At 40.7% G+C, this 26,632-nt stretch overlaps 2 protein-coding genes across 3 annotated transcripts in view; one reads left to right on the forward strand and one right to left on the reverse strand.

Annotated features, from left to right (window-relative positions):
* LOC133553483 (moesin-like) overlaps nucleotides 1-114 on the reverse strand; it is a 34,999-nt gene extending 34,885 nt beyond the window's left edge. Inside the window, exon 1 of one of the 2 annotated variants that reach the window (XM_061901728.1) lies at nucleotides 1-88. The gene's annotated coding sequence lies outside the window, so the exon portion shown is untranslated. The other variant, XM_061901730.1, reaches the window with a different exon arrangement.
* On the forward strand, nucleotides 77-25,206 carry zc4h2 (zinc finger, C4H2 domain containing). The gene is made up of 5 exons (XM_061901731.1): nucleotides 77-281; nucleotides 5,576-5,747; nucleotides 8,301-8,473; nucleotides 13,856-14,018; nucleotides 24,610-25,206. The coding sequence occupies exons 1-5, from the start codon at nucleotides 229-231 to the stop codon at nucleotides 24,721-24,723; spliced, it is 675 nt and encodes a 224-aa protein (XP_061757715.1). The 5' UTR covers nucleotides 77-228; the 3' UTR covers nucleotides 24,724-25,206.
* The last annotated feature ends 1,426 nt before the right edge of the window (nucleotides 25,207-26,632 follow it).

Raw genomic sequence — 26,632 nt, forward strand, 5'->3', positions numbered from 1 at the left:
ATATAAATGTATGAGGCCCTGCTGAGAAAAAAGTCTCGGTACCTCTGGTTGAAACTATTGTACTTCCGGGACGTAGCACACGTCACAAGTAGCCATACAGCTTCACCTTGCGGGAACGCGCCACTGTGCGCGGTCACGCCGACTATTGTTTTTTTCCACATCAACAAGGAGATCACCGGCCAACAAGACAGCAGCCAACTGGGAGACGACGTCTGGGATTTCTTCACAATGACGGACGAACAAGAAATTATGTGCAAATTAGAAAACATCTTGGAAGTCCGGTAAGGCTGGGTAAATGAGTTTAAATAAAACACGCCGGGTGTTGGGGGGGAAAGGTCAGTGAATGCAACCCATTGATGAGCTCCCTACTGGCTGCTTTGTTACCCTGCTAGCTAACGCCAGCTAACATTAGCTTTCTGAGCTCGTCTTCCAAGCTGTTTAGCTAGTAGTTTAAAGCCTACTTTTCATCAGCAAGCTTTTCATGCAAATACATAATAGTACACAAAGGTCGTAGCAGATATGTTCATGGTACGAGCCATTAACCATACGCTTGTTCGCATCCCAGATGTGTAAATTCCAGATGTGAGCTGCAAAACAAAGCTGTGGCTAAGATGGGTAATTATCTGACAGTTTCTTTTAAACCACTGATCATTCAACGTCGTAAACGTGTTCTCATCTCTAATGTAACTACTGTGCTTTTACTATAATGTGTTTTGTACACTTGGGTTTAGGTTAGGCTGATGCTTTTGGTAGGATATCCTTGGGTGACATGCCAAAATCTGATTGCTATTATTCAAAAATAGGTCTTGACTGATGTGTGTTTCATTTTAGTAATATGTGCTTTGCAGCAGTGAACTGCGGGGTATGGAAGGAGATAACTACTATAAAGTGCAAGGAGAAAGGGGGTAGGATTTTTTAAGCTATGACCTCGGATAAGCAGAATATGATGGATGGATGGATGTTTCTTTCTTTTCCTTTTAAAAACTATAACTAACTACCGTATTTTTCGGAGTATAAGTCGCTCCGGAGTAAAAGTGGCACCTGCCGAAAATGCATAATAAAGAAGGAAAAAAACCATATATAAGTCGCATTTTTGGAGGAAATGTATTTGATAAACCCCAACACGAAGAATATACATCCATCCATCCATCCATCATCTTCCGCTTATCCGAGGTCGGGTCGCAGGGGCAGCAGCCTAAGCAGGGAAGCCCAGACTTCCCTATCTCCAGCCACTTCGTCTAGCTCTTCCCGGGGGATCCCGAGGCGTTCCCAGGCCAGCCGGGAGACATAGTCTTTCCAACGTGTCCTGGGTCTTCCCCGTGGCCTCCTACCAGCTGGACGTGCCCTAAACACATCCCTAGGGAGGCGTTCGGGTGGCATCCTGACCAGATGCCCGAACCACCTCATCTGGCTCCTCTCGATGTGGAGGAGCAGCGGCTTTACGTTGAGCTCCTCCCGGATGGCAGAGCTTCTCACCCTATCTCTAAGGGAGAGCCCCGCCACCCGGCGGAGGAAACTCATTTCGGCCGCTTGTACCCGAGATCTTATCCTTTCGGTCATGACCCAAAGCTCATGACCATAGGTGAGGATGGGAACGTAGATCGACCGGTAAATTGAGAGCTTTGCCTTCCGGCTCAGCTCCTTCTTCACCACAACGGATCGATACAACGTCCGCATTACTGAAGACGCCGCACCGATCCGCCTGTCGATCTCACGATCCACTCTTCCCCCACTCGTGAACAAGACTCCTAGGTACTTGAACTCCTCCACTTGGGGCAGGGTCTCCTCCCCAACCCGGAGATGGCACTCCACCCTTTTCCGGGCGAGAACCATGGACTCGGACTTGGAGGTGCTGATTCTCATTCCGGTCGCTTCACACTCGGCTGCGAACCGATCCAGTGAGAGCTGAAGATCCCGGCCAGATGAAGCCATCAGGACTACATCATCTGCAAAAAGCAGAGACCTAATCCCGTGGCCACCAAACCGGAACCCCTCAACGCCTTGACTGCGCCTAGAAATTCTGTCCATAAAAGTTATGAACAGAATCGGTGACAAAGGGCAGCCTTGGCGGAGTCCAACCTTCACTGGAAACGTGTCCGACTTACTGCCAGCAATGCGGACCAAGCTCTGACACTGCTCATACAGGGAGCGGACTGCCACAATAAGACATTCCGATACCCCATACTCTCTGAGCACTCCCCACAGGACTTCCCGAGGGACACGGTCGAATGCCTTCTCCAAGTCCACAAAGCACATGTAGACTGGTTGGGCAAACTCCCATGCACCCTCAAGAACCCTGCCGAGAGTATAGAGCTGGTCCACAGTTCCACGACCAGGACGAAAACCACACTGTTCCTCCTGAATCCGAGGTTCGACTATCCGGCGAAGCCTCCTCTCCAGTACACCTGAATAAACCTTACCGGGAAGGCTGAGGAGTGTGATCCCACGATAGTTGGAACACACCCTCCGGTCCCCCTTCTTAAAGAGAGGGACCACCACCCCGGTCTGCCAATCCAGAGGTACCACCCCCGATGTCCACGCTATGCTGCAGAGTCTTGTCAACCAAGACAGCCCCACAGCATCCAGAGCCTTAAGGAACTCCGGGCGGATCTCATCCACCCCCGGGGCCTTGCCGCCGAGGAGCTTTTTAACTACCTCAGCGACCTCAGCCCCAGAAATAGGAGAGTCCACTACAGATTCCCCAGGCACCGCTTCCTCAAAGAAAGACGTGTTGGTGGGATTGAGGAGGTCTTCGAAGTATTCCCTCCACCGATCCACAACATCCGCAGTCGAAGTCAGCAGAACACCATCCGCACCATACACAGTGTTGATAGTGCACTGCTTCCCCTTCCTGAGGCGCTGTATGGTGGTCCAGAATCGCTTCGAAGCCGTCCGGAAGTCGTTTTCCATGGCTTCCCCGAACTCTTCCCATGTCCGAGTTTTTGCCTCCGCGACCGCTAAAGCTGCACACCGCTTGGCCCGTCGGTACCCGTCCACTGCCTCCGGAGTCCTATGAGCCAAAAGAACCCGATAGGACTCCTTCTTCAGCTTGACGGCATCCCTCACTGCTGGTGTCCACCAACGGGTTCTGGGATTACCGCCACGACAGGCACCAACAACTTTGCGGCCACAGCTCCAATCAGCCGCCTCGACAATAGAGGTTCGGAACATGGTCCACTCGGACTCAATGTCCCGCACCTCCCTCGTGACATGTTCAAAGTTCTCCCGGAGGTGTGAATTGAAACTCTCTCTGACAGGAGACTCTGCCAGACGTTCCCAGCAGACCCTCACAATGCGCTTGGGCCTGCCAGGTCTGTCCGGCATCCTCCCCCACCATCGCAGCCAACTCACCACCAGGTGGTGATCGGTAGAAAGCTCCGCCCCTCTCTTCACCCGAGTGTCCAAAACATAAGGCCGCAAATCCGATGACACAACTACAAAGTCGATCATGGAACTGCGGCCTAGGGTGTCCTGGTGCCAAGTGCACATATGGACACCCTTATGTTTGAACATGGTGTTTGTTATCGACAAACTGTGACGAGCACAAAAGTCCAATAACAAAACACCACTCGGGTTTAGATCCGGGCGACCATTCTTCCCAATCACGCCTCTCCAGGTTTCACTGTCGTTGCCAACATGAGCGTTGAAGTCTCCCAGTAGGACAAGGGAATCACCCGGAGGAGCACTTTCCAGTACTCCCTCGAGTGTACCCCAAAAGGGTGGGTATTCTGAACTGCTGTTTGGTGCGTAAGCACAAACAACAGTCAGGACCCGTCCCCCCACCCGAAGGCGAAGGGAAGCTACCCTCTCGTCCACTGGGTTGAACTCAAACGTACAGGCTTTGAGCCGGGGGGCAACCAGAATTGCCACCCCAGCCCGTCGCCTCTCACTGCCGGCAACGCCAGAGTGGAAGAGGGTCCAGTCCCTCTCGAGAGAACTGGTTCCAGAGCCCTTGCTGTGCGTCGAGGTGAGTCCGACTATATCCAGCCGGAACTTCTCTACCTCGCGCACTAGCTCAGGCTCCTTCCCCCCCAGTGAGGTGACGTTCCACGTCCCAAGAGCTAGCTTCTGTAGCCGAGGATCGGACCGCCAAGTGCCCTGCCTTCGGCTGCCGCCCAGCTCACAATGCACCCGACCTCTATGGCCCCTCCTATGAGTGGTGAGCCCATTGGAGGGATGACCCACGTTGCCTCTTCGGGCTGTGCCCGGCCGGGCCCCATGGGAACAGGCCCGACCACCAGGCGCTCGCCATCGTGCCCCAACTCCGGGCCTGGCTCCAGAGCGGGGCCCCGGTGACCCACGTCCGGGCGAGGGAAATCTGGGTTCATTTCGTTGTAATTCCATAGAAGTCTTTGAGCTGCTCTTTGTCTGATCACTCACCTAGGACCTGTTTGTCTTGGGAGACCCTACCAGGGGGCATGAAAACCCCCAGACAACATAGCTCCTAGGATCATTGGGACACGCAAACTCCTCTACCACGGTAAGGTAGCAGCTCAGAGAGGAGAAGAATATACATTTCAAAGGCAATTTAAATTTCAAAGGCAATTTAAATAATCTATTTTAATAATAAATAAATAAAAGTGAACAACAGCATAAGAGTACATTGTATGACGCATAAATAACCAACTGAGAAAGTGCCTGGTATGTTAACGTAACATATTATGGTAAGAATCGTTCAAATAACTGTAACATTTGGAACATGCTATACGTTTACCAAACAATCTGTCACTCCTAATCGCTAAATCCCATGAAATATTATATGTCTAGTCTCTTACGTGAATGAGCTAAATAATATTATTTGATAAGTTACGGTAATGTGTTAATTTCACACATAAGTCGCTCCTGAGTATAAGTCGCACCCCTGGTCAAACTATGAAAAAAACTGCGACTTATAGTCCGAAAAATACGGTAACTTAAAAACTCCTTTGTCCCACATGCCATAGACTGTACAACTCCTCTCTGGGGAGGGGGGAGGGGGGTACTAGGATGACAGGGGATGCAAAACAATAACAGTGCGATACTTTTTCATAACATGGTCACTACTGCCTAATTTCTTTTGTTATATTCTTATTTTACTGTTTTATTTGTATTCCCATGTTGCTTTTTATTTTTATTCTTATTGTAGTAGTTTTCTATTTTGTTTCCATTCATACCCCCATTATTTACTTTTTACTTTTTAAATTGATCTCAACTCTGTACACTGCTGCTGGAATAAAAATTTTCCTGAAGGAACAATCCTGAGGGAATCAGTAAAGATCTATCTATCGATCGATCGTAAGTTCATTCTAAATAAATCAACGTAACAACTTACGTCATGCCACCAAAAAAGAAATATATTAAAATATTATATCACTGAGATGCATTGCAGATCAATATTACTGCAACCTGCAGCCATTATGATAAATGTGCTGTTGAATTAATACAGAGTGTCATTATCACTGTGCTTTGTTTTTGATATGGCTCTTGTCTTATGTGTACTTAAGGTTGTCGGGGGTGTTTCCGCTCCAAAAGTATTTACATTTTTTATTTTGGCTTTCTTTCATCAACTGAATGTGTCCTCTTTATGTTTCAACAGGAACAAAACAGTCCAGATGCAGAAGATCAAGTCTCGCCTCAAGATTGAGTTTGAGGCTCTGGAGTCTGAGGAGAAGCATTTAAAAGAGTACAAGCAAGAGATGGATCTTCTCCTGCAAGAGAAGATGGCGCATGTGGAGGAGCTGCGGCTCATCCATGCAGATATAAATGTGGTGAGGTCTATGCCGCAATTATAGAGGAGCATCCTCATTGCAGCATCGGTTAGCAAGTGCAATCTTTAATTTACTTTCATCAGAGTCAAAAACAACTAATGACATCCAGAGTTTCTCATAGGACTACAGTCACTACACTTGTTATGTGGTGCAGGGTTGCTCTAATTTACATATTCAAATATGCTTAATAAGAGACACAAACTACTTAAGTTAGGTATCTGAAAGAAACACGTACAAGGTAGGGTTGGACGATATGGACCAAAACTGATATCCTGGTATTTTCAGGCCGAATGGCAATATATGATATCTATCGGTATCCTAAAACAAAACGTGTGAAGTACTTAAGGTTGCTTAAGTGTTTTATGGCTAGATAACCAGTGTTTAGATTACTTTTTTATTATAAGTAGTAACGTATAGTGTTGCTTATTCTTATATAGTAATTAGTTAGCCGTTACTATGTCGTATCATCTAACCATCCAGGTGTGGTGAAATTTGTACTGTGCATTTGACCCATCCCCTTGATCACCCCCTGGGAGGTGAGGTGAGCAGTGGGCAGCAGCAGTGCCACGCCCGGGAATTATTTTGGTGATTTAACCCCCAATTCCAACCCTTGACGGTGAGTGCCAAGAAGGGAGGTAATTGGTGCCATTTTTTATAGTCTTTGGTATGACTCGGCTGGGGTTTGAACTCACAACCTACCAATCTCAGGGCAGACACTCTAACCACTAGACCACTGAGTAGGTCATTAACTTTTGATTAACCTATCCAAAGCAGATTTTTGTTAATTGTGTTCATTAATATAGGGTTTGTAGCCTCACGCTTTTGCCCGGGAATAGATGGAGCTTCTTTTCGCTCACTGCAATGAAGGCCACTGGCTGTTCAGTTTGAAACTACTCTTCAGCCACCCAGCTGCTGCACTAGGTTGGTCTGCACGGGCAATGGGGAGAGTCACTTTTAAAACGAGGAGTAAGTTGCTAAACATTTGACACACCAAGCAGCAGAGAGTAGCTATCACCAACTGCTCTGCTATGTCGCTAATAGAACTGAACAACATAAGCAAATGAGATTAGTGATAAAGCCGCTACAAGGAGAGAAATAGGTTCTCAAGCAAATTGGTGTATGTGTAACTAAAGTTGTAGGCACTAACGGAGCCACTAATATTTTTCAAAAGTTTTGTTGTTTCGGCGTTGTGCATCAGGAAAGCCAATGTAAACACGCAAGGGGCGGGAATGAGCCAAAGAGAATGCTTTGCGGCAAACAGCTATAAGAAAGGCACATGAAAAGATACTTGTATGGTGGTATCGTATCAAATATATATATCTTTGTAAAATATATCGGTAATAACTAATACCGCTGTACTGCCCATCCTTAGTACAAGTTTTTTTTAATTATTCTGTCATCTAATAAAATAAACTCAATGTGTAGATCTCATATGCAGATGTAAAAATACTATAAATAATTATAGCATAAATACTTATATATACACATATGTACACTGTAGTCTGAAATTAGCATCCGCAGGTTAGCCATAATAGCTCATTTAGCAGTCGGATGCTATTAACTAAATAAAAATAACTGGCATTATGGCTGATATCAGAACATCAATAAGACATTGGCACATACTTTGGTTAATGAAATATTAGATTTAAAATTCTTACCCTTTCCTCAAAAAGTAAAAATGACAGAAGTAATTCAAAAAAAGATTACTTTTATTTGATCAAAAGCTTAATAAAAGTAAGCCCTATTTTCCTCCTGGAATTGAAATGTCATCTGTTCTTTTGTAAGAAAAAAACAACACTTTGTAGTTTATATGGAGACAGCTTGTTTACATGCACATTGAAAGCTGCACCGTTTCCACAAACATTAATGAGGAACTATCTTATTCTGAATCTGAAAAAAACACAAACTGACACGTTTGGTTTTTTTTTATCTCTAGCTTCAAACAATGCCACAACTTACAGGGATAGATGCAAAGCATTCTGTTAAGGAAACAGGGTAATGGTGAAACTCATATGGGCATACATATATTCTAGCAAGAGGAGAAAATAACTTGAATTGTTTTAATGTTTTAAAACGCAAACAGAAAACTTTTTTTATATTTGCCTGGGTTTAGGAGACATCATTAATGCTTCTAATATACTTGTAACATGTTCTATATATTGTTTTGTATTTCAACTGCTCTTTAACCAGGTAGCCACATGTATTTTTGTTTGATTGATTGATTGATACTTTTATTAGTAGATTGCACAGTTCAGTACATATTCCGTACAATTGACCACTAAATGGTAACACCCGAATAAGTTTTTCAACTTGTTTAAGTCGTGGTCCACGTTAATCAATTCATTGTCATGCTCTAACTCAGAATAAGAGTTTTGCATTAACTTGGAAAATTCTTAACTGGTAGCGCCAAATCTATAAGTGGCGGTCCGAATTTGTTTGTGGCGGAAAAACATTGTAATTAGATAGAGGCAATGCGTCACAGTCACATTTTCAAATAATTAATTTTCTTGTTATTATTGTCTTAAATTAGGGTTGTTTGTTGTACATCCACAGATGGAAAGCACCATCAAGCAATCTGAGAACGACCTAAACAAGTTGCTAGAAACAACCCGGCGCCTGCATGATGAGTACAAACCTTTGAAGGAGCACGTCGATGCACTGAGGATGACCTTGGGTCTACACAGACTCCCTAATCTGAACGAAGAAGAGGAGAAGCTCTCGCTGGAGTTAGTATACTGTACACATACATGCACGGCTGGGCTATTCAGCAAAAAAAAGATCACCATTTTTATTTTCATATCATTTGATCTTGATTACTATTGCGATTTTACACATTGTTTATAACCTGCAAGTTTTAAAGCATCTGTACTAAAACCCACATACACTATGGATTACTTTAACATTTCATTAACATACTGAATAAATAATTAAGGAAATACATTTAAAAATCACAGTAACATTACAATGTATCAATCAATTTCAGTTAACATGCTTTCAAATAAAAGAAAGCACGCACAAAGATGCATCAGTCCATCTACATTATGAGATTTCTATTCTATAGATATAGTTTTTTGGTCCCCGTTTGGGAAATTAATTTAGAAGCTGTAAAGTTATCATGAATTTATCATTAAAGAATGAAAATCGCGACCACTACTTGACAGTGGTAGCATTTCTTTTTCCCACACAGCTTTTGGACGACAAGTCGTCGTTAAATTTGCCAAAGAAAACATATCACCTGACAAGGGCCAACTTATCCTAAGGTGGAGCCCTCCCCACTCCAACCTCAACACCCTTATTGGGCGCGGCCCATGGGCTTCAGCTTAGGTAAGCCCGTGCATTAAGGCGGACTTGCACCTGACATATAGAACTATTTTGGAAACTGTTCGGCTCTGTATTTTGGAGTTAGTTTCAAAGTTTGAGGTGGCTGCGTGTCCCAAAGGCAGACACAGAGATGGCCCGAGAACAGTGTAGGGCTGCTGGCCAGCGTGCTTGCCCCGGGCCTGCCAGGTTCCATGGAGGGAAGTGTTTGTCAGGTGCACAGTGTCCATAAACATGATTTCCTTTTTTGCTCACAATGTCAGCATCTCAGTCACGTTATGCCAATATATGCAACTTTTTTCATTTAATAGTGGATTATGTTTTTAGTGAACAATTCTTGGATTCCGTGTTTTCAATGACACGTAAATCATAGGGCCCTAGATAACTCCCAAGTTAAGGTATTTATTTTGCTGCCCTCATCTGCGCGTTTACCTCCAAGTTCTTTCCTTTGGTTTATATCTATTTATCGATTTACTTCTGCGTAACTTGTAACCGGAAGTGGGGCGGTAAAAGGTTGACTCCGATTGGCTGTTCCGCCATGTTTGATAGTTAACGTATGCTCACAGCTTAATACCGTAATCGACCTGAAATCTATCTCAGCCCAGCCCTAACACACACACACACATATGCACTAATGTAGGCGTTACTATGTTTTTTTTTCATGGTTTCAATACGGATGTTAGTGGGTTTTGTATTTTATTTTTGTGACTATACATATAAGTGAGCAATATGTAGTGTTGTTTACTGTTTTTATGTTTTTAATTACGTTTTACTTCTGTTACTGTATGTAAAAACCTGCACTGCAACAATGTAATTTCCTCATTGTGGGATAAACAAATAAAAAAAAGTCTATCCAATGCTTATCCTTGCAGTTTATCAGGATACATTTACATACAATTACGCTGTGCTAAAGTACATTAATTCTAACTAAATAATTAATATATACTAATATTAATAATAGTAATAATAATATATGCTTCTTAGACAAACTGTCAATAAAGTTTAAATGCAAAAATAATACGGCTTCCCGACTTTAGTCATAATTTTTGCAATTAAAGGGGAACTACACCTCTTATTAGACCTTTGCCCATCATTAATCTTAATGAGAGACAAGACAATATTGGGTTTTTTTTTGCGTTCTAACATGTAAAAATCGGTTTGTTGGTGGTGGCAAGCAATGAAGCGAATGGGAGCAATCAATTCTACCTCTAAAACACTTTGAAATTGTAGAAATGCCTTCACTTCCCCACTTTAGTCAGAATTTTTGCAATTAAAGGGGAACTGCACTTTTTATTCGACTTTTGCCCATAATTAATCTTAATGAGAGACGAGACAAAACGTTTATTTTTGCGTTCTAACATGTAAAATTGGCTTGTTCTTGATGGCTAGCAATTAAACTAATGAGAGCAATCAATTCTACCTTTTAATCACTTTGAAATTGTGAAAATGCATTCAAAAACCATCTACAATACTTCATTTACATTCCGTAACCTGTATAATAACCAAGCTGTAGCAACATTGTTATCCTAAGCTTGAACGCTGAGGAACTCTTTTTCTAGCATAGTAACACATCGATGTGCTATGGTATTAGCCGTATATGATAGCTTCAAAAAGAGTTAAGCTAGCAGCTGTGTCCACACAATGAGATTTTCTTATGTAAACGGGGATAGCAGGTCCATTCTATGTGTCATACTTGATCATTTTGCGATATTGCCATATTTTTGCTGAAAAGATTTAGTAGAGAACATCGACGATAAAGTTCGCAACTTTTGGTGCTGCTAAAAAAGCCTTGCCTGTACCGGAAGTAGCAGACGATATACGCGTGACGTTACGGGTTGTGGAGCTCCTCACATCTGAACATTGTTTACAATCATGGCCACCAGCAGCGAACGCGACGATTTCCCTATTAATTTGAGCAAGGATGAAAGATTCGTGGATGAGGAAAGTGAGAGTGAAGGACTAGAAAAAAAAAAGACTATACAATGGGAGCGATTCAGATGTTATTAGACAAATTTACTAGGATAATTCTGGAAAATCCCTTATCTGCTTATTGTGTTACTAGTGTTTTAGTGAGATTATATGGTCATACCTGTACAACCTGAAGGTCGGCCCCGCACCTTTCTTCAGCACCAGTCGACGGGTGGTGGCGATGCTCATCTCTGCCCTTCGCAAGGGACCCTGTTCGAAACCCGATCTTTCAAAATGATCGCTGCATAATACTCTGTACTTTGTGTGTGTGGTCCAATCCAACCATGTTCCCTTGTCCGCTCTGTTCCATAGTAAAGCTTCACCGGCTGTGTTTGTGTTGCTAAAGGCGGCCGCAATACACCGCTTCCCACCTACAGCTTTCTTCTTAGCTGTCTCTATTATTCATTGAATAAATTGCAAAAGATTCAGCAACACAGATGTCCGTAATACTGTGGAATTATGCGATGGAAACAGACGACTTATCGCTGGGAACGGTGCTGGAACAAAATGTCCTCTGCAATGCGTGACGTCACGCGCACGCGTCATCAACGCTAAATTTAAAATAGCAATTTAGTAAACTAAACCGGCCGTATTGGCATGTGTTGCAATGTTTAGATTTTATCATTGATATATAAACTATCAGACTGCGTGGTCGGTAGTAGTGGGTTTCAGTAGGCCTTTAAGACAACACTCTGTACTGACTGAAAAAAATGAACAATCATATTACAGTATCTGTAAAGTATTAGCCCGTATATAAGGTTTTGTTTGTACACCTCTAGCCAGAAAGCATATACTGTCTGTTATTATACATGCATGACGTGCTGTGTGTATCATGATGAATAAAACGTGTGACTCACACGTTGAACTGTTTGTCTGTTTGGTCCAGCTGACCAGGAACGTTTTTTCCGGTTTATTTGGTTAAGCACTCCATCTATGCCGAAATAGCAAGGCTTCAAATTCCATATTTTGCTACTTCGAGTCACTTTGACCTCACTCCCTCGACTTCCATCTGATCCAACGTTTCACTCTTTTTTCGTGCTGACTTCTAGAAGCCGTAATTTTTCCTCCATAAATTCAGATTAAAAAAGATAAGGTTGTGAATCCTCATTTGTCCAAAAATAGTCATCTTTGTTTTTTGTTACCGAATCTGCCATGATTAGAAGACACATACGTCTTTGTTTCTGGAAGTAGGACACACAGTTGTTGCCGTAAGTTGGAAGTGCGTTGCTATGGAAACGAATATACATGCGCTGAAGAATTATTTCCGGCAATAATTAAAATAAACAAAATAGGGTAAATATTGTACATATTGTTATGAATAAGTCTGTTTCTATATTATATATACTTGCAGTGTGTATGCAATTAAGGGGGTTTGATTGCTACAACGATGACACCCATGAGCCACATCTTCCAAGAGTTTTTATTTATCATTGTTAAAAGCCAAAAAAAAAACATGTATTCTTGTCTCTTCTAATGATTGTCAATGATAAACAAAATAAAAAAAAAAAAAGTGCAGTTCCCCTTTAAGAAACTTTTCAATGACTTCTGTTTATTTCATCTTATTGTTACTGCCACAAGTAGTGTAAAAGTGTATTACATACATTACTATGGGCCACAGCTGAGAAACTTTTTTTTTTCCGTGGCCCTCTAGCTCGCAGCGTAACACTGTGGTTAAGAAAGGCTGCACTAATCAATCAATCAAAGTTTATTTCTATAGCCGTTAATCACAAATACCTCAAAGGGCTGCACAAACTACAACATCCCCGGCTTTGATCCCACATCAGGTCAAGAAAAAAACTCAACCCAATGGGAACAATGAGAAACCTTGTAAGGGACCCCTCCTTCCCTTTGTCATCCTAATTAATGTTTTAATAACTTAACGGTGAGCAATCATTGTAGTTTACAGTATTTCAGCATGAATATGTTTGGTTAACAAAAAAGGACCTGCTGGGAATCGTGGAATCATTATCAAGTGTTTCTAATTTGACCCATATGTGTGCCAGGTTCAATGGAAGTGTTGACTGTGATGATCTACATATATACTTTTATTGTGGTTAGCACTACAGCTTCACAAATTTTAGGCTCAAATCTTGGTTTTGGCTGTTATCTGGGGCACTTTAAATTGTGAGATAAATCATTTGTATAGTCACTTTTTTACCTTTCAGTAAGTGCCTGCTGTTATTGTATATGAGGTGTGATGGAGCAACTTTCAAATAAAGGAAATTAAATCACACCTCGTAGGCCTGTTGGGTGTTGGGTACATTTTCAGAAACCCCACAAGAGAGCACAAAAGTAGCTTGCAGTAAAAGAAAATCAGTCAGAAATATCAACATGGATAAAAATGTACTTGCATTAGCCGCCATGGAATATTAGGATGTGTTAATAATGTGCTTTAGTACCGTATGTGCTACATTTATGTTGGGGTTACAAAAAAAGCTGAGCCATTAAATTTGTTCTTTAATGGATGCACACTCCCCTCACAAACCTATTCTGAGAGAAACTGGAGTGCATAATGAAATAGTATCTCACTTTTCTTTTTAGGGGGGGGGGAAATGGACCAGTCAGGCATAAAAACCAAGGCCACATTTCTTTCCCAACCCTTCCCACCCACACATAAAGACAATCTCACATGCACTCAGATAAACACTCATACTATGACTATCCTAAACTTTGAGTTTTACATACACAAATATTTTAAAAAGCATTCAGGAGCTTCTTTTTTTTGTGTTGAATTGTAATGCTTCATGGCACAGGCTTTGTGCTCTGCTGCAAATGAAACTCACACACGGCCCCTCTCTCATTCTTGTCTTTATCTTCAACAGTTACTTTGAGAAGCAAAAAGCAGAATGGCAGAAGGAGCCACATGAGCCCGCTATCCCAGAATCCCTTGCTGCCGCTGCAGCTGCGGCACAGCAGCTTCAGGTTTCCCGGAAGCAAGATGCCCGCCAGACAGCCACCTTCAGACAGCAACCTCCACCTATGAAGGTATCATGAGTGTGTGCTTTAAAGGCTGAGTTAATAACAATAATAACGATTTATGTAGTGCCTTGTACGGTACTCAAGGACACTTTAGTGGGGGCGGCATGCTTGGATGGTAAATCGACCTTGCCTGCAACTTGAGGGTTCCAGGTCGGATTCCATTTTCCGCCGTCCTAGTCACTTCCGTTGTGTCCTTGGGCAAGACACTTTACTCTTGCTCCTGTTGGGTCGTGGTTAGAGCCTTGCATGGCAGTTCCCGCTATCAGTGTGTGAATTTGTGTGTGAATGGGTGAAATTGAAAATAGTTTCAAAGCGCTTTGAGTACCTTACAGGTAGAAAAGCGCTTTAAAAGTATAACCCATTTACCCTTAATTTAGTTGTGTATGTTTCAGCTTCTTTTGAGCTATTTTGGTTGTGTCAAGGAGGACTCACTCTGATTCCCTTCATTAAATTGTAAGTAAAACATGTTTTTAAAGATTTTAATTAGCCACAATAGTAAATAAGTTTGAGCTATAATAAGATGTATTTTGCATGCTCGTCCATAATGGCAATGTACACTTCAAAGTGCAAGTGACAAAATTATGATTGTTTTGCTTACTCAGTCAAAGATTTTCAGTTGTAAAGACAAAAACAAACCACAGATTTGGCCAACAAGGATGGCCGTAGACACTTTATCTTTGTTTTACTGAATTTATTTAATAGGGCAAGCAATGACCAGAAAAAAGCTTGACTTTGTTATTAAAAAAGGCCGGAAGTCAATACTCAACATAGAATAGTTGTCAAATTCACCACAACTATCAAGTACACACATGCACGGACACACACGGGGCAACTATTACTACTACTGGGAAGTTAAGTCAAGTCAAATTTTATTTTTATACATATGTATGTATATATATATATATATATATATATATATATATAATATAATATAATATAGAGAGAGAGTATAAATTTGTATTGAATCAATAATCAATTTTGAATCAAATCGTCACCCTGGGAATTGGATTGAATCGTTAGGTGCCCAAAGATTCACACTCCTACTAATTACCAGGGGTGGGTAGTAACGCGCTGCATTTACTCCGTTACATCTACTTGAGTAACTTTTGGGATAAATTGTACTTCTAAGAGTAGTTTTTATGCAACATACTTTTACTTTTACTTGAGTATATTTATAGAGAAGAAACGCTACTTTTACTCCGCTTCATTTATCTACATTCAGCTTGCTACTCACTACTTTTTTTTAATCGATCTATTAATGTTTATTTTGGTTTATGACAGAGCTTCAAAGTAGGATCTACGCATGCCTGCATTTCACCAATCACATGCAGTCACTGGTGACGTTGGACCAATCAAACAGAGCCAGGCGGTCACATGACCGTCACACGTAAACCCGATTTGAGCAAGTTGAAAAATGTATTGTGGTGTTACCATTTAGTGGTCAATTGTACGGAATATGTACTGTACTGTGCAATCTATTAATAAAAGTTTCAATCAATCAATCAAAAGTGTAAAGGAAAAAAGACACTTTTTATTTCAACCGATCGCACAGTTCCTGTCTTCACAATAAAAGTGCCGCTCCATTGCACCTGCGCTAACAAAATAAGAGTCTTCGAAAGCCAGAGCATACAAGCTAGCAAACTACGGAGTTTGCCGCCATTTTATTTCTTGTAAAGTGTATAAAAACGAATATGGAAGCTGGACTAATAAGATGCCAAAAACCAACGAGTTTTATGTGGTATTGGACAGAAAGGAGGAACTTTTTTTTCTCCTCCATTTGAAAACGTGGACGTTACAGCACTATACTGTCAGATTCCAATCAATGCAAGTCATCAGAATCAGGTAATACACCAACTTATATTCCTGTCTTCATGAAAAGATAGGAATCTATATGTTAAATTACCATGAATTGATTAACGTGGACCCCGACTTAAACAAGTTGAAAAACTTATTCGGGTGTTACCATTTAGTGGTCAATTGTACGGAATATGTACTGAACTGTGCTATGTACTAATAAAAGTATCAATCAAAAACATGCATGTATATTCATTAAAACACCTTCAAAATGTGAACAAAAATAGCAAAATAAATAAATATAAATTATATACTGTATATATAAATGTATGTATGTATGTATATATACATATATACATATGTATATATATATATATATATATGTATGTGTATATATATATATGTATGTGTATATATATATGCTATGTGTGTGTATGTATATGTATATATGAGGTAGATCACCTCGACTTGGTCATTTATTAAGTAATTGATTAACTTTAAAAATCTTTTTGGGGTGTTACCATTTAGTGGTCAATTGTACGGAATATATACTGTACTGTACAATCTACTAATACAAGTTTCAATCAATCAATCAATCAGTGAATGTCTACTGAGCCAATGGTGCTGTCAAGTTATTGGGGCTCAATGTGCCTTTTTTTTTTTTTATTTTAATGTAATATTATTTAATAAATATTATTGTTTTAGTTGCTTAAGAGATATTCCTGGCTCTGAATTTGCTCGTTGCTATTTTTATGTTTTTGTGCATTATTTATTGCCGTAATCATTAAACAGGTTACTCATCAGTTACTCAGTACTTGAGTAGTTTTTTCACAACATACTTTTTACTTTTACTCAAGTAAATGTTTGGGTGACTACTCCTTACTTTTACTTGAGTAATAAATCTCTATAGTAACAGTACTCTTACTTGAGTACAATTTCTGGCTACTCTATCCACCTCTGCTAATTACTTATCTAAAGTAACATTGTATGCAAAGGTAGTCGTTTATTTAAACAGGAATATGCGTACAAGATTATATTGGAGAACATCTTGTCTACATTTTACTGTCCGTAAAATGTATATTATTTATGTATGGGTTGATTAGCATTGCTTAAAATGCACTGGAAGTAACCTAAAATGGTTTCATCAGTTGTCCATGGATAACTCTTACAAATTTCCTTCAAAACAACCTTAAAACTGTTATACATTGAACAATTATATATTAAAAAGCTGTAAAAATAATATTATGCTCCAAACCCCTGTTAGAAAATAGTGTGTACATAAAAATAAGCGATAGTATAGCAGGGTAGCAGGATAACTAAATAGTTTGTTTATTTTCTTTGCATGATATATACCTACTTTAAAACTATTACGAGTGAAATTAATGTGTAGAACGCTTTTACAAGAATATTAAAAATATTAGTTTGAGATTTCTTTTGTTCAGACACAAATATTTAAGCGAATAAGTTTTCTTCCCTGCTGATAGTTTTTGTTGTGACTTCAACTTTCATTGGAGCTGTCACTGCTTCCTGGTGTCTAAAAACAGCTGGCCTGGCCGGAAAACTCAAAGCTCCCTTGACCCTGCCGTGTCCGTTCTCCACCTTTGTTTCAGTAGTAAAAATGGTGTCCCAGGTGTGAGGGATCATGTAATCCTCCTTGTCCCTGTTGATGTTGCAGGTCCCATGCCTTCTTATTTTTACGACCTCTTTGATCCATCTTTTGAATTTATTGCTCTCTGATGGGATGACTTTCCCCTCGTCCATGATGTGGTTGTTCCTTCTGCAATGGTCTGTTATGGCAGATTTTTTTGTTCTGATGTTTGTTTTTCTCTTCTGGTGAAGCTTCCAACTATCTTAGTCTCACATTCTTTGTGATGTTTTTTTTTTTCCCCGCCGGGGCTGTATTTTCATCTGGTTTCTCCGATATGGTTTATTGCATGATTTGCATCAGATCTCAAAGATGACAGCACTTTTCTTGTCTGGTGTTAATGTATGTTTATGGAGCACACTTTTTTTTTTGCTCCAATTATTTTTACAAACACAGGACATTTCTAACGAATGTGTAAAGAAGACATAATTAACGCAATTGATTAACTGATAATGCCATTTTCATCAATTAAGTACTAGATAATGGTCAGCACTGTTATACCTCGTAAACACCATCTGCTTGTACTGTTCCTTAAACTGGCTTATATTAGTACATTGTTTGAGTTCTTTCAATAAGTTCCATAATTTAACGGCACATACGGATATGCCAAATGTTTTTAGTGTTGTGCATCTGTGCAGATGTTTTAAATGAAACTTTTTCCTTAGGTCGTATATCTCGTCTCGTGTTGAAAAAAATTGTTGGCTTTGAAAAACATGATTGGCTTTGTGCGCGATTTTAGCTGTTTGAAAGTACAGATTGGTGAATTTCAATAATTGTGATTTTAGGAACAACGGGTTTGTGTGTTCCTCTATAATTACAGAATACTGACAGAGTCCAATAATTGGAATTTAAAGCCCTAAAATGTCTTAAATTATATCAAAATCTCATAAAAAGCCTTAAAAATGACCTAGAAAGGTCTTTAAAATATATTAACGTTGTTTATTTTAAACAAATACATTGACTTCAGGCTCGCTTTTAAATGTTTACACTCCTGAGGGCACTACTTATAACTACAAAATGGAACTAATTATGTAGCTTTACAGCCCGGTCAGATTTTAATGAACACAAAATTTCAAGTGATTTGTACGCTCGCAACGGTATGTTAAAACAGAGTTTAGCTACAAGCGGTGATTATGAAAGCACACAGCAATGCAAAGTTATTCGTGTAAGATGGTAAGTACGAATACCGGGAGTGCTTGTCATGTGAACAAGTGTTACCATGGTGATGTAGTGTGTATAAATGCTACAACAGTGTCTTATTCCTGGCGGGATGTAATTAGTAATCTGTAAATTAAGATTTGTTTTACTTAGAACCACCCTGTTGTTATTTGTGTTGTCAAGAGTGACGTATCAGAGTGGCTTTACAGCTGTTTGTTTGCGTGTTATGCACCAGGGAGCATAACAGTTTTATATTGACTGTCAAAAAATCAACTGCTAGATGTAAATCGTCCCATTGTTCAATAATCACGTTCCAGATGAAATCGCTGTTCCCTCCGTTAGTACCAGGATGTCCAAACATGACTGATATACGCATGGTCCCCTTCTGCTGTGGTTGTATTCATGAGTAAACAATGCACATTTTGATTTTTTTAATAGTGAATTTAGAGTGGCATTATGGTCCTTTTATCCTCAACTCAATAGAGGTTTATAGTTGTCTCCTCTTTACACGTTTAGAATAAATTTGATGGTTTTCTGGAATTTTCTTGTATCATTTATTATGTGTGGTGGACACGGTACCCAAACTTCATGTGCAATACAATGTTTCACTTTCTCGGGGCGCTAGACTTATTGCAGGATCAGAAGCGCATAAGAATTTAATTACCTAAAGTACCAGTAGAGTGTAAAAATAAGTTAACTTTATATGCTTTATTGTGTTTCATTGTATCAATTGAACCATATTAAACCATATCCAATTGAATTTACAATTCGCAAAGAATGTGAAAACACCGTCTAAACATCACAAAATGCCACAAATTCAGTCCCGCCATTTTGAATATTTTGCACAGATCCAGTCTTCGATATTTTACATAGATCCACGTCCTTTTAGTAACACTTCTGCACGCTGACCATAGTATCAGTTCAGTCATACTGGAAATACGCCAAACATTAAGAGAGAGATTTGCTGTCTATTATTCACAATCCCTAAATAAGACATGAACAAATGTTTTTCTTTTTTTTAATGCATTCTGTAAGTAAATAAATACATAAAAATTCCGCAAATAATTTAATCAATGGAGGCTCTCAATTCCGCCCACAAAACCCTCACAAATAACCATCCAAAACCCGCCAACATTACCCTCTATACATATCGTGACCTGAATATTAACCAAATGTTAGCAATATTATTATAAACGCTAACACAGAAAAACAATTTTTAGCGTCGGTTTGATAACCCACAGCTAAGTAGCCTTCTGCTGCCTTACTGTGAGCTGTCCGCGATGTCCTGCTGCTCCTGCATTGTCGCGTCTTGGCTCGTTAAAGTAATTCTAGATTATAAATTATGCCCCTCATTTGGATATTAGGAGGATTTAGCCATTAATCTAGAAGTTGTTCATCTGTGACCTTCCATTCATACATGGAGATGGAGACAAACACACACACCCAAAGACAGTGGGAGACTTTTACTTGTTAAACCTTTGTGTGCATCATGGTTATTTTCTTCATCTAAACGGGAAGATATGGACATCCTATCAGTTGTCCCGCAGTAAGAGCAGACATTGTACAGTAAGCTATCGTTTAATTATGTTTGTAGTTTGTATTTCTTGTTTAGCACTTAGCAAGACTGCTGCATGATGCTTAGTGTTTCACTAAAGCTGGATCTGTTTTAGCAGAGCTTCTAAAACTTGTAGATCATCCTCCTTGTATTCAGAATCAACAATAATACGTTTCTGAAACATAATTTTTCCCAAAGTAATCGTTGTTGGCTCTCACAAAGTCTGCATGATTTGCATTGTTGTTGGTGATGAAGGGATCTGTGGTTCCGAACCCTACGTCATGCGATGACGTGACTGGCTTCCTCATTATCTCTAAAAAGGCTCTGGAATCTCCTTGAGATTAATACTATTTTGATCATATCTATTTACTCTCAAACTTTGGAAGTCTTTCGTTGTCATACTTCAGCAATATATAACAATAGTTCAATATACTGTAGAGGCAACTTGTTTTTCCACTCTATTGGTAATGGGAGAAAACATGGAAAGGTAGATATGACTGAGATTGCCCTTATTTAAGGGTTGCTCCACCCATAGTGCGCATCTTGGATAAAGAGAAGTTGTGCGAGAGAATTTTACGCAAGCAGAATCCATGCAGTTAGGCACCTTTTTTCACTTCAACACACAGGAAAATAAGGCCCTTGCAGCAGTATGCCTTATAAAAAGTAATCCTCTATTATTCTCATCATTTTAGGTCAGATTCTTAGACATTGTAAACAACCTAGGGTTTTATTTGAGCCTTATACAGCAACAGCGGACATTAAAAGCTATAAAGGTTGTCTGCTTACAATCAGTTTGTGTTTGGGTGAGGACCTAGAAGCTAAGAAGATATGTGAATGTTATCTTGTCGTGCTTACCTACTCAGTGGCCTAGTGGTTAGAGTGTCCGCCCTGAGATTGGTCGGTTGTGAGTTCAAACCCCGGCCGAGTCATACCACAGACTATTAAAATGGGACCCATTGCCTCCCTGCTTGGTACTCAGCATCAAGGGATGGAATTGGGGGTTAACTCACCATAAATGATTCCCGGGCGCGGCACCGCTGCTGCCCACTGCTCCCCTCACTTCCCAGGGGGTGATCAAGGGGATTGGTCAAATGCAGAGTACACATTTCACCACATCTGGTGTGTGTGCGACAATCATTGGTACTTTAAATTTAACTGTAACTTAAGTAATTATTATTTTTTGTTTATTAGCAATGTATATGCCAACCATTCACAAAAAAGTACTCAACTGAGATACTTAACAGATACAAAATGAACTCAGCAAGTATGAATGTTACCCACATTCTTCCTATTAATATTCAGTTTGAGCCTTGCAATCATTATCGCCCTTTCCATTTAAGACAATTGTTCTCTCTGCGCTCCCTGTTAACAGAACAATGGTCAATGGATGCTACTCTAGATGTTTTTTCTCTGTTTGCTTAATTCTCACAGCTGAAAACACTGCAAAAGTTGACCATTCAGTTTTTAGCAGAGATGCCTTTTCACACAAAATATATTGTTGTGCTTTATCCTCCACCATGGCCGGCTTTCCGGTTGTTGTTGTTATGTGAAAACACTCAATATGAAGCACACTGCACCTTTTGCAAGAACACTTTGGAACATTGGGCATGAAGGCTTTGGAATTCAATGGAAAATTAGAAAAATGGCCGTTACAATGTTTGCCAATAATTTCCCCAAACAATTATTAATTTACAATAATGTGTCTTTTAGCGTTTTTAACTAGGTTAAGCATGTTGTTTTCCAACGTGAAAGAGCAGGGAATTAATTAATATACAGTAGTTAGAATTTATTCTGGTCCTCTGATTTTCCTTAATGTATTTGAAAAAGTCTTAAACTGTATTAACCATGGTCTTTAAAAGTCCCAAATCTTACAATAGCGCAGTGGTTAGAGCTCATACCTCACAGCGAGAAGGTCCTGGGTTCAATTGCTGGGCTTGGGGAGTGTGCATGTTCCTCCCTTGACTGCGCGGGTTCTCTCCTGGTTCCCCAGCTTCCTCCCACCTCCAAAGACATGCACCTGGGGATAGGCTATTTGGCAACACTAAATTATCCCTAGTGTGTGCTAAAGTTGTCTATCTTAGTTTGCCCTGCGATGAGGTTGCCAATCTGTCCAGGGCATACACTGCCTTCCGCCCGATTGCTGCTGGGATAGGCTGCAGCCCTCACACGACCCCGAGAGGGACACGTGTTAGAAGATGGATTGGATGGATGGAGGGATGTGACTTGTTGAAACCTGTAGATCCGAATTTGGAAGTTCTCAACCACCGGTTTGCAAAGCAGAACCAAGGCAAGGAATACATTCAGAAAAGGCAATATAAAAAAAATACATATTTTAATAATAACCGCATCAATTCTTAAGCAAATGCACATTATTGTGGAAATAAGGGTGGTTATTATACATTATTTTACTCTGATGTCACATTGGGGTCAAAGTTGGTGCTCTCAAGATCACTACCAGCAGTTGCGAAAATTAAATTAAGTTAACAAGAGTAACAAAGGTTGTTTAAAGGCCTACTGAAATGAGATTTTCTTATTTAAATGGAAATAGCAGGTCCATTCTATGTGTCATACTTGATCATTTCGCGATATTGACATATTTTTGCTGAAAGGATTTAGTAGATTTAGATTAGATTTAAATTTAGGTTTATTGGTCCCCGTTGGGGAAATTCATTTTCACTGTCGTACATTTAAACAAATAGACATTACACATCTCAAAATAAAAATAACAAAAATACATCATACATGACCGACACATTTACAGGCTTTATCAGACGGGTCAGCCGGGCCTGCTGTTAAGGGCTGCTATTGCTGCAGGGATAAAGGCTTTTCCTGAGGCGGGCCTTCCGGAATTTGATGTTTCTGTACCTGCGCCCTGATGGTAGTGGGATTATGTATTTGTCTAGTGGGTGACTGATATCCTGGACTATTGTGTTTGCCAGTCGAGTGATGGACCTGTGGTTTAAATCTGAAATGTTGGGTGTGGGTAGGCCGATGATTTTAACTGCGATGTTTGTAATGCGTGTGAGTTTGGTCCGGTTGGTTACAGAAAGCATGGTGAAAAAACATGTGGAACAATACAGAAGGATGGTTTGAACAATGCTTTGGTAAAGTAATAACAGGAGATGAGGTGCAACGTATAGTCCTTTAAGTTTCCTGATGGCTGACAGTCTTTGTTGACTTCTTTTTTGAATGTCCGTGGTGTGCTGATCAAAGGTGAGTTTATTGTCCAAAGTTACGCCCAGGTATTTAAAAGTGTCAACTGTTTTAACTGTTTGTGTGTTTATGATGATGGGGTGCTGAGGTGAGGGGGGGTTGAACCCTATTTCTTCTGTTTTATTGACATTGATTTCCAGATAACTGGCTGTGCACGACTGTAAAATGTTTGACTGTGTTATGATAGTCCAGGATGGATTGACTGTTGGAGAGGAGTGCGAGAATGGCTGTGTCATGTGAGTATTTTAAGTATGTTGTGGTGGGTGAAATATTACGGCAGTCATTGGTGTAGAGTGTGTACAGGAAAGGGCTCAACACACAACCCTGTGGGACCCCGGTGTTGATGGTAAGCATCGTGGATGTGTTTGAGCCCACCCTTACTGCTTGCAGTCGGTCAGTGAGGAAGTTGTGGGTGAGGTGGATCAGCTGAGGGGGGATGTTGAGCTGGTGTAGTTTCCGGATCAGTAGATGCTTCTGTAGGGAGTTGAAGGCGGAGCTGAAGTCCACAAAGAGTATCCTGGCAAAGTTGCCTGGGGAGTCCAGGTGCTGAAGGAGGAGATGCAGCAGGCAGGCCACAGCATCCTCTGTGCCCCTCCTGGCTCTGTAGGCAAATTGGAGGGGGTCCAGGTGTGGGGTGACAACTGGAAGGATGATATAAAGCAGCAGTTTCTCCAGGCACTTCATAATTATGGATGTGAAGGCTATGGGGCGGTAATGGTTGCGTTCTGTGGGTCTGGATTTCTTCGGTACTGGGATGATGGTTGCAGTTTTCCACAGTGTAGGTATTGTTGCTGTCCAGTAACAGTAGAGAACATCGACGATAAAGTTCGCAACTTTTGGTCGCTAATAAAAAAGCCCTGCCTTTACCGGATATTTAAAATTGCAATTTAGTAAACTTAAAAGGCCGTATTGGCATGTGTTGCAATGTTAATATTTCATCATTGATATATAAACTATCAGACTGTGTGGTCGGTAGTAGTGGGTTTCAGTAGGCCTTTAATGTTTTAACAGTGATATCAGATATGGGTATTACACTTGAATTGGGCACTTAGACGCTCTGTGTAATCCAGCCTAAAGGTATGTTTACATAACAATGACATCTGTAATTACCTGTGACAATGACCTTTTTTGTCTTTAAAAACATGCTTTTGTCATGTAAACAAACAACCATAACGGTCTTGTGAAAATGACCCCTGGACCTTGGACCTAAGCTCCTGTGTTTCCCCCTGCAGGCTTGCCTGTCATGCCACCAGCAGATTCATCGCAATGCTCCCATCTGCCCCTTGTGCAAGGCCAAGAGTCGCTCACGCAACCCAAAGAAGCCCAAAAGAAAGCCTGATGAGTAGACTCTGCTCGCTGTTTGCAATTTACAGGCCCAGTACACTGATCCAGGATCTGTCTTGCACACAGAAGTGACAGCTCAACGCATTAGGACAACTTTGACTAAATGTATTATTAGTACTTAAATCGCTTTAAACTTACCACTGAACCAGGATCAGAGGTGTGTGTGTTTCTCTCATTGCTATTGGCGTGTTTATATGTAACTTCCTCATTAGGTCTAGCAGCTGTGTAACTGCAATAACATTAACAAAACGGTCAGTATCATTTTTAGTCAACGTACTGTATTTTATTTACTATTTCTGTGCATGCGTGCTTCCATGGTATTGTGATTTGTGCCAAAAAATAGGTTTCATTGCTATGTTAAATTAAATATTGTTGTTTACAGTGTTTTTAGTGACCACAGACCTCCAAGGGGTCCTTTGCTTTAAATTGTGTTGTACGTTTTAGAACAGTGATATTACAAATAAATGTCTCTTTTTTAACTAAAACATGTTTTATTATTTAAAGCCAGCAAAGGGAAAAACCTGGAGATAAAAACTGTTTGGACTGAGCAGGTTTGTATTCTGTTTTATCAGTCAGGCTGTGCCTCCAGACCAAAGTTCTCTTGTTCGTGGCACAGCTCCAAGACACATTCTGCCTGCACTGCTAATCAAAGGCAGAGCGACTTCACAGGAGCACAAATGCTTGTTTCACCTGCAGAAAGCGGCCACACACACACACACAGTATGTTAAACTGGATGGGGAAAGAACAATGATTAAAACAACTTGGAGGATTCTACTGTTTGCATTGTTGCCGTAGTGTCATAATCTGTAGCTGCACGAGTGCTGCTGGCACTGGCGGGCTGTGGTTAATTAAACATGACTTTCTGAAGTAGATCCTGGGATGCACGGCATATTTCCAACACAGAGTCTAAACACAACTCCCAAGATGACCAATGTCTTGCTGGCAAAGTGAAAGAGTGGCCAGGGATGTTTCCTCCAGACCTCATTCCTACTGAGATGACCTGGAGGGTTTCCTCAATCATCCACCAATGAGATCATCATGGAGGAGTGGAAGAGGATTCTGGGAACAACCTGGGCAGCTCTGACGAATTCCATACCTGAGATCAAGACAGCGTTAGGTAATCATGCAATATTCATACTTTGGTTACAATTTGGACATGTTTACTGTATTCACAGAGAGAACACTGCAGGGGATAGTGAATCTATCCTGCTTTCCCATCTCTACACAGACTACTCTGTAGGGACTACAATACTGGTTTGAGTATGGTGGGCATGGCATGAAGGGATTAGATCCACCAGTAATATACATACATGCTTCACGGTGGCAGAGGGGTTAGTGCGTCCGCCTCACAATACGAAGTTCCTGCAGTCCTGGGTTCAAATCCAGGCTCGGGATCTTTCTGTGTGGAGTTTGCATGTTCTCCCCGTGAATGCGTGGATTCCCTCCGGGTACTCCGACTTCCTCCCACTTCCAAAGACATGCACCTGGGGATAGGTTGATTGGCAACACTAAATTGGCCCTAGTGTTTGAATGTGAGTGTGAATGTTGTCTGTCTATCTGTGTTGGCCCTGCGATGAGGTGGCGATTTGTCCAGGGTGTACACCGCCTACCGCCTGATTGTAGCTGAGATAGGCGCTAGTGACCCCTGCGACCCCAAAAGGAAATAAGCGGTAGAAAATTGATGGGAAACATATTTTTAGATAATTTATTTCAGGGGTTCTTAACCTTTTTGACTTCGAAGCCCAACTTTTCCACTAAGGCCCGGGTCCCACTCAAATAATAACACTGAATTAGTAATCTTATACCATTGATTTAGTTTTTTTAAATTATATGAAATCGTGTCAATCCCTAAGGTTATTATTGATCTAACACAGGCCTGGGCAATTATTTTGACTCGGGGGCCACACTTA

The sequence above is a fragment of the Nerophis ophidion genome, linkage group LG05, assembly GCF_033978795.1.
Source record: "Nerophis ophidion isolate RoL-2023_Sa linkage group LG05, RoL_Noph_v1.0, whole genome shotgun sequence".
In the NCBI taxonomy this organism is placed as follows: Eukaryota; Metazoa; Chordata; class Actinopteri; order Syngnathiformes; family Syngnathidae; genus Nerophis; species Nerophis ophidion.

What these genes read in the sequence shown, in the direction of transcription:
- zc4h2 (XM_061901731.1), top strand. Translation starts at nt 229, where the DNA reads ATGACGGACGAACAAGAAATTATGTGCAAATTAGAAAACATCTTGGAA. An exon ending in GAAAACATCTTGGAAGTCCG is followed by an intron (nt 282 to 5,575) that starts GTAAGGCTGGGT and finishes ATGTTTCAACAG; the next exon opens with GAACAAAACAGTCCAGATGC. An exon ending in GAGGAGAAGCTCTCGCTGGA is followed by an intron (nt 8,474 to 13,855) that starts GTTAGTATACTG and finishes TATCTTCAACAG; the next exon opens with TTACTTTGAGAAGCAAAAAG.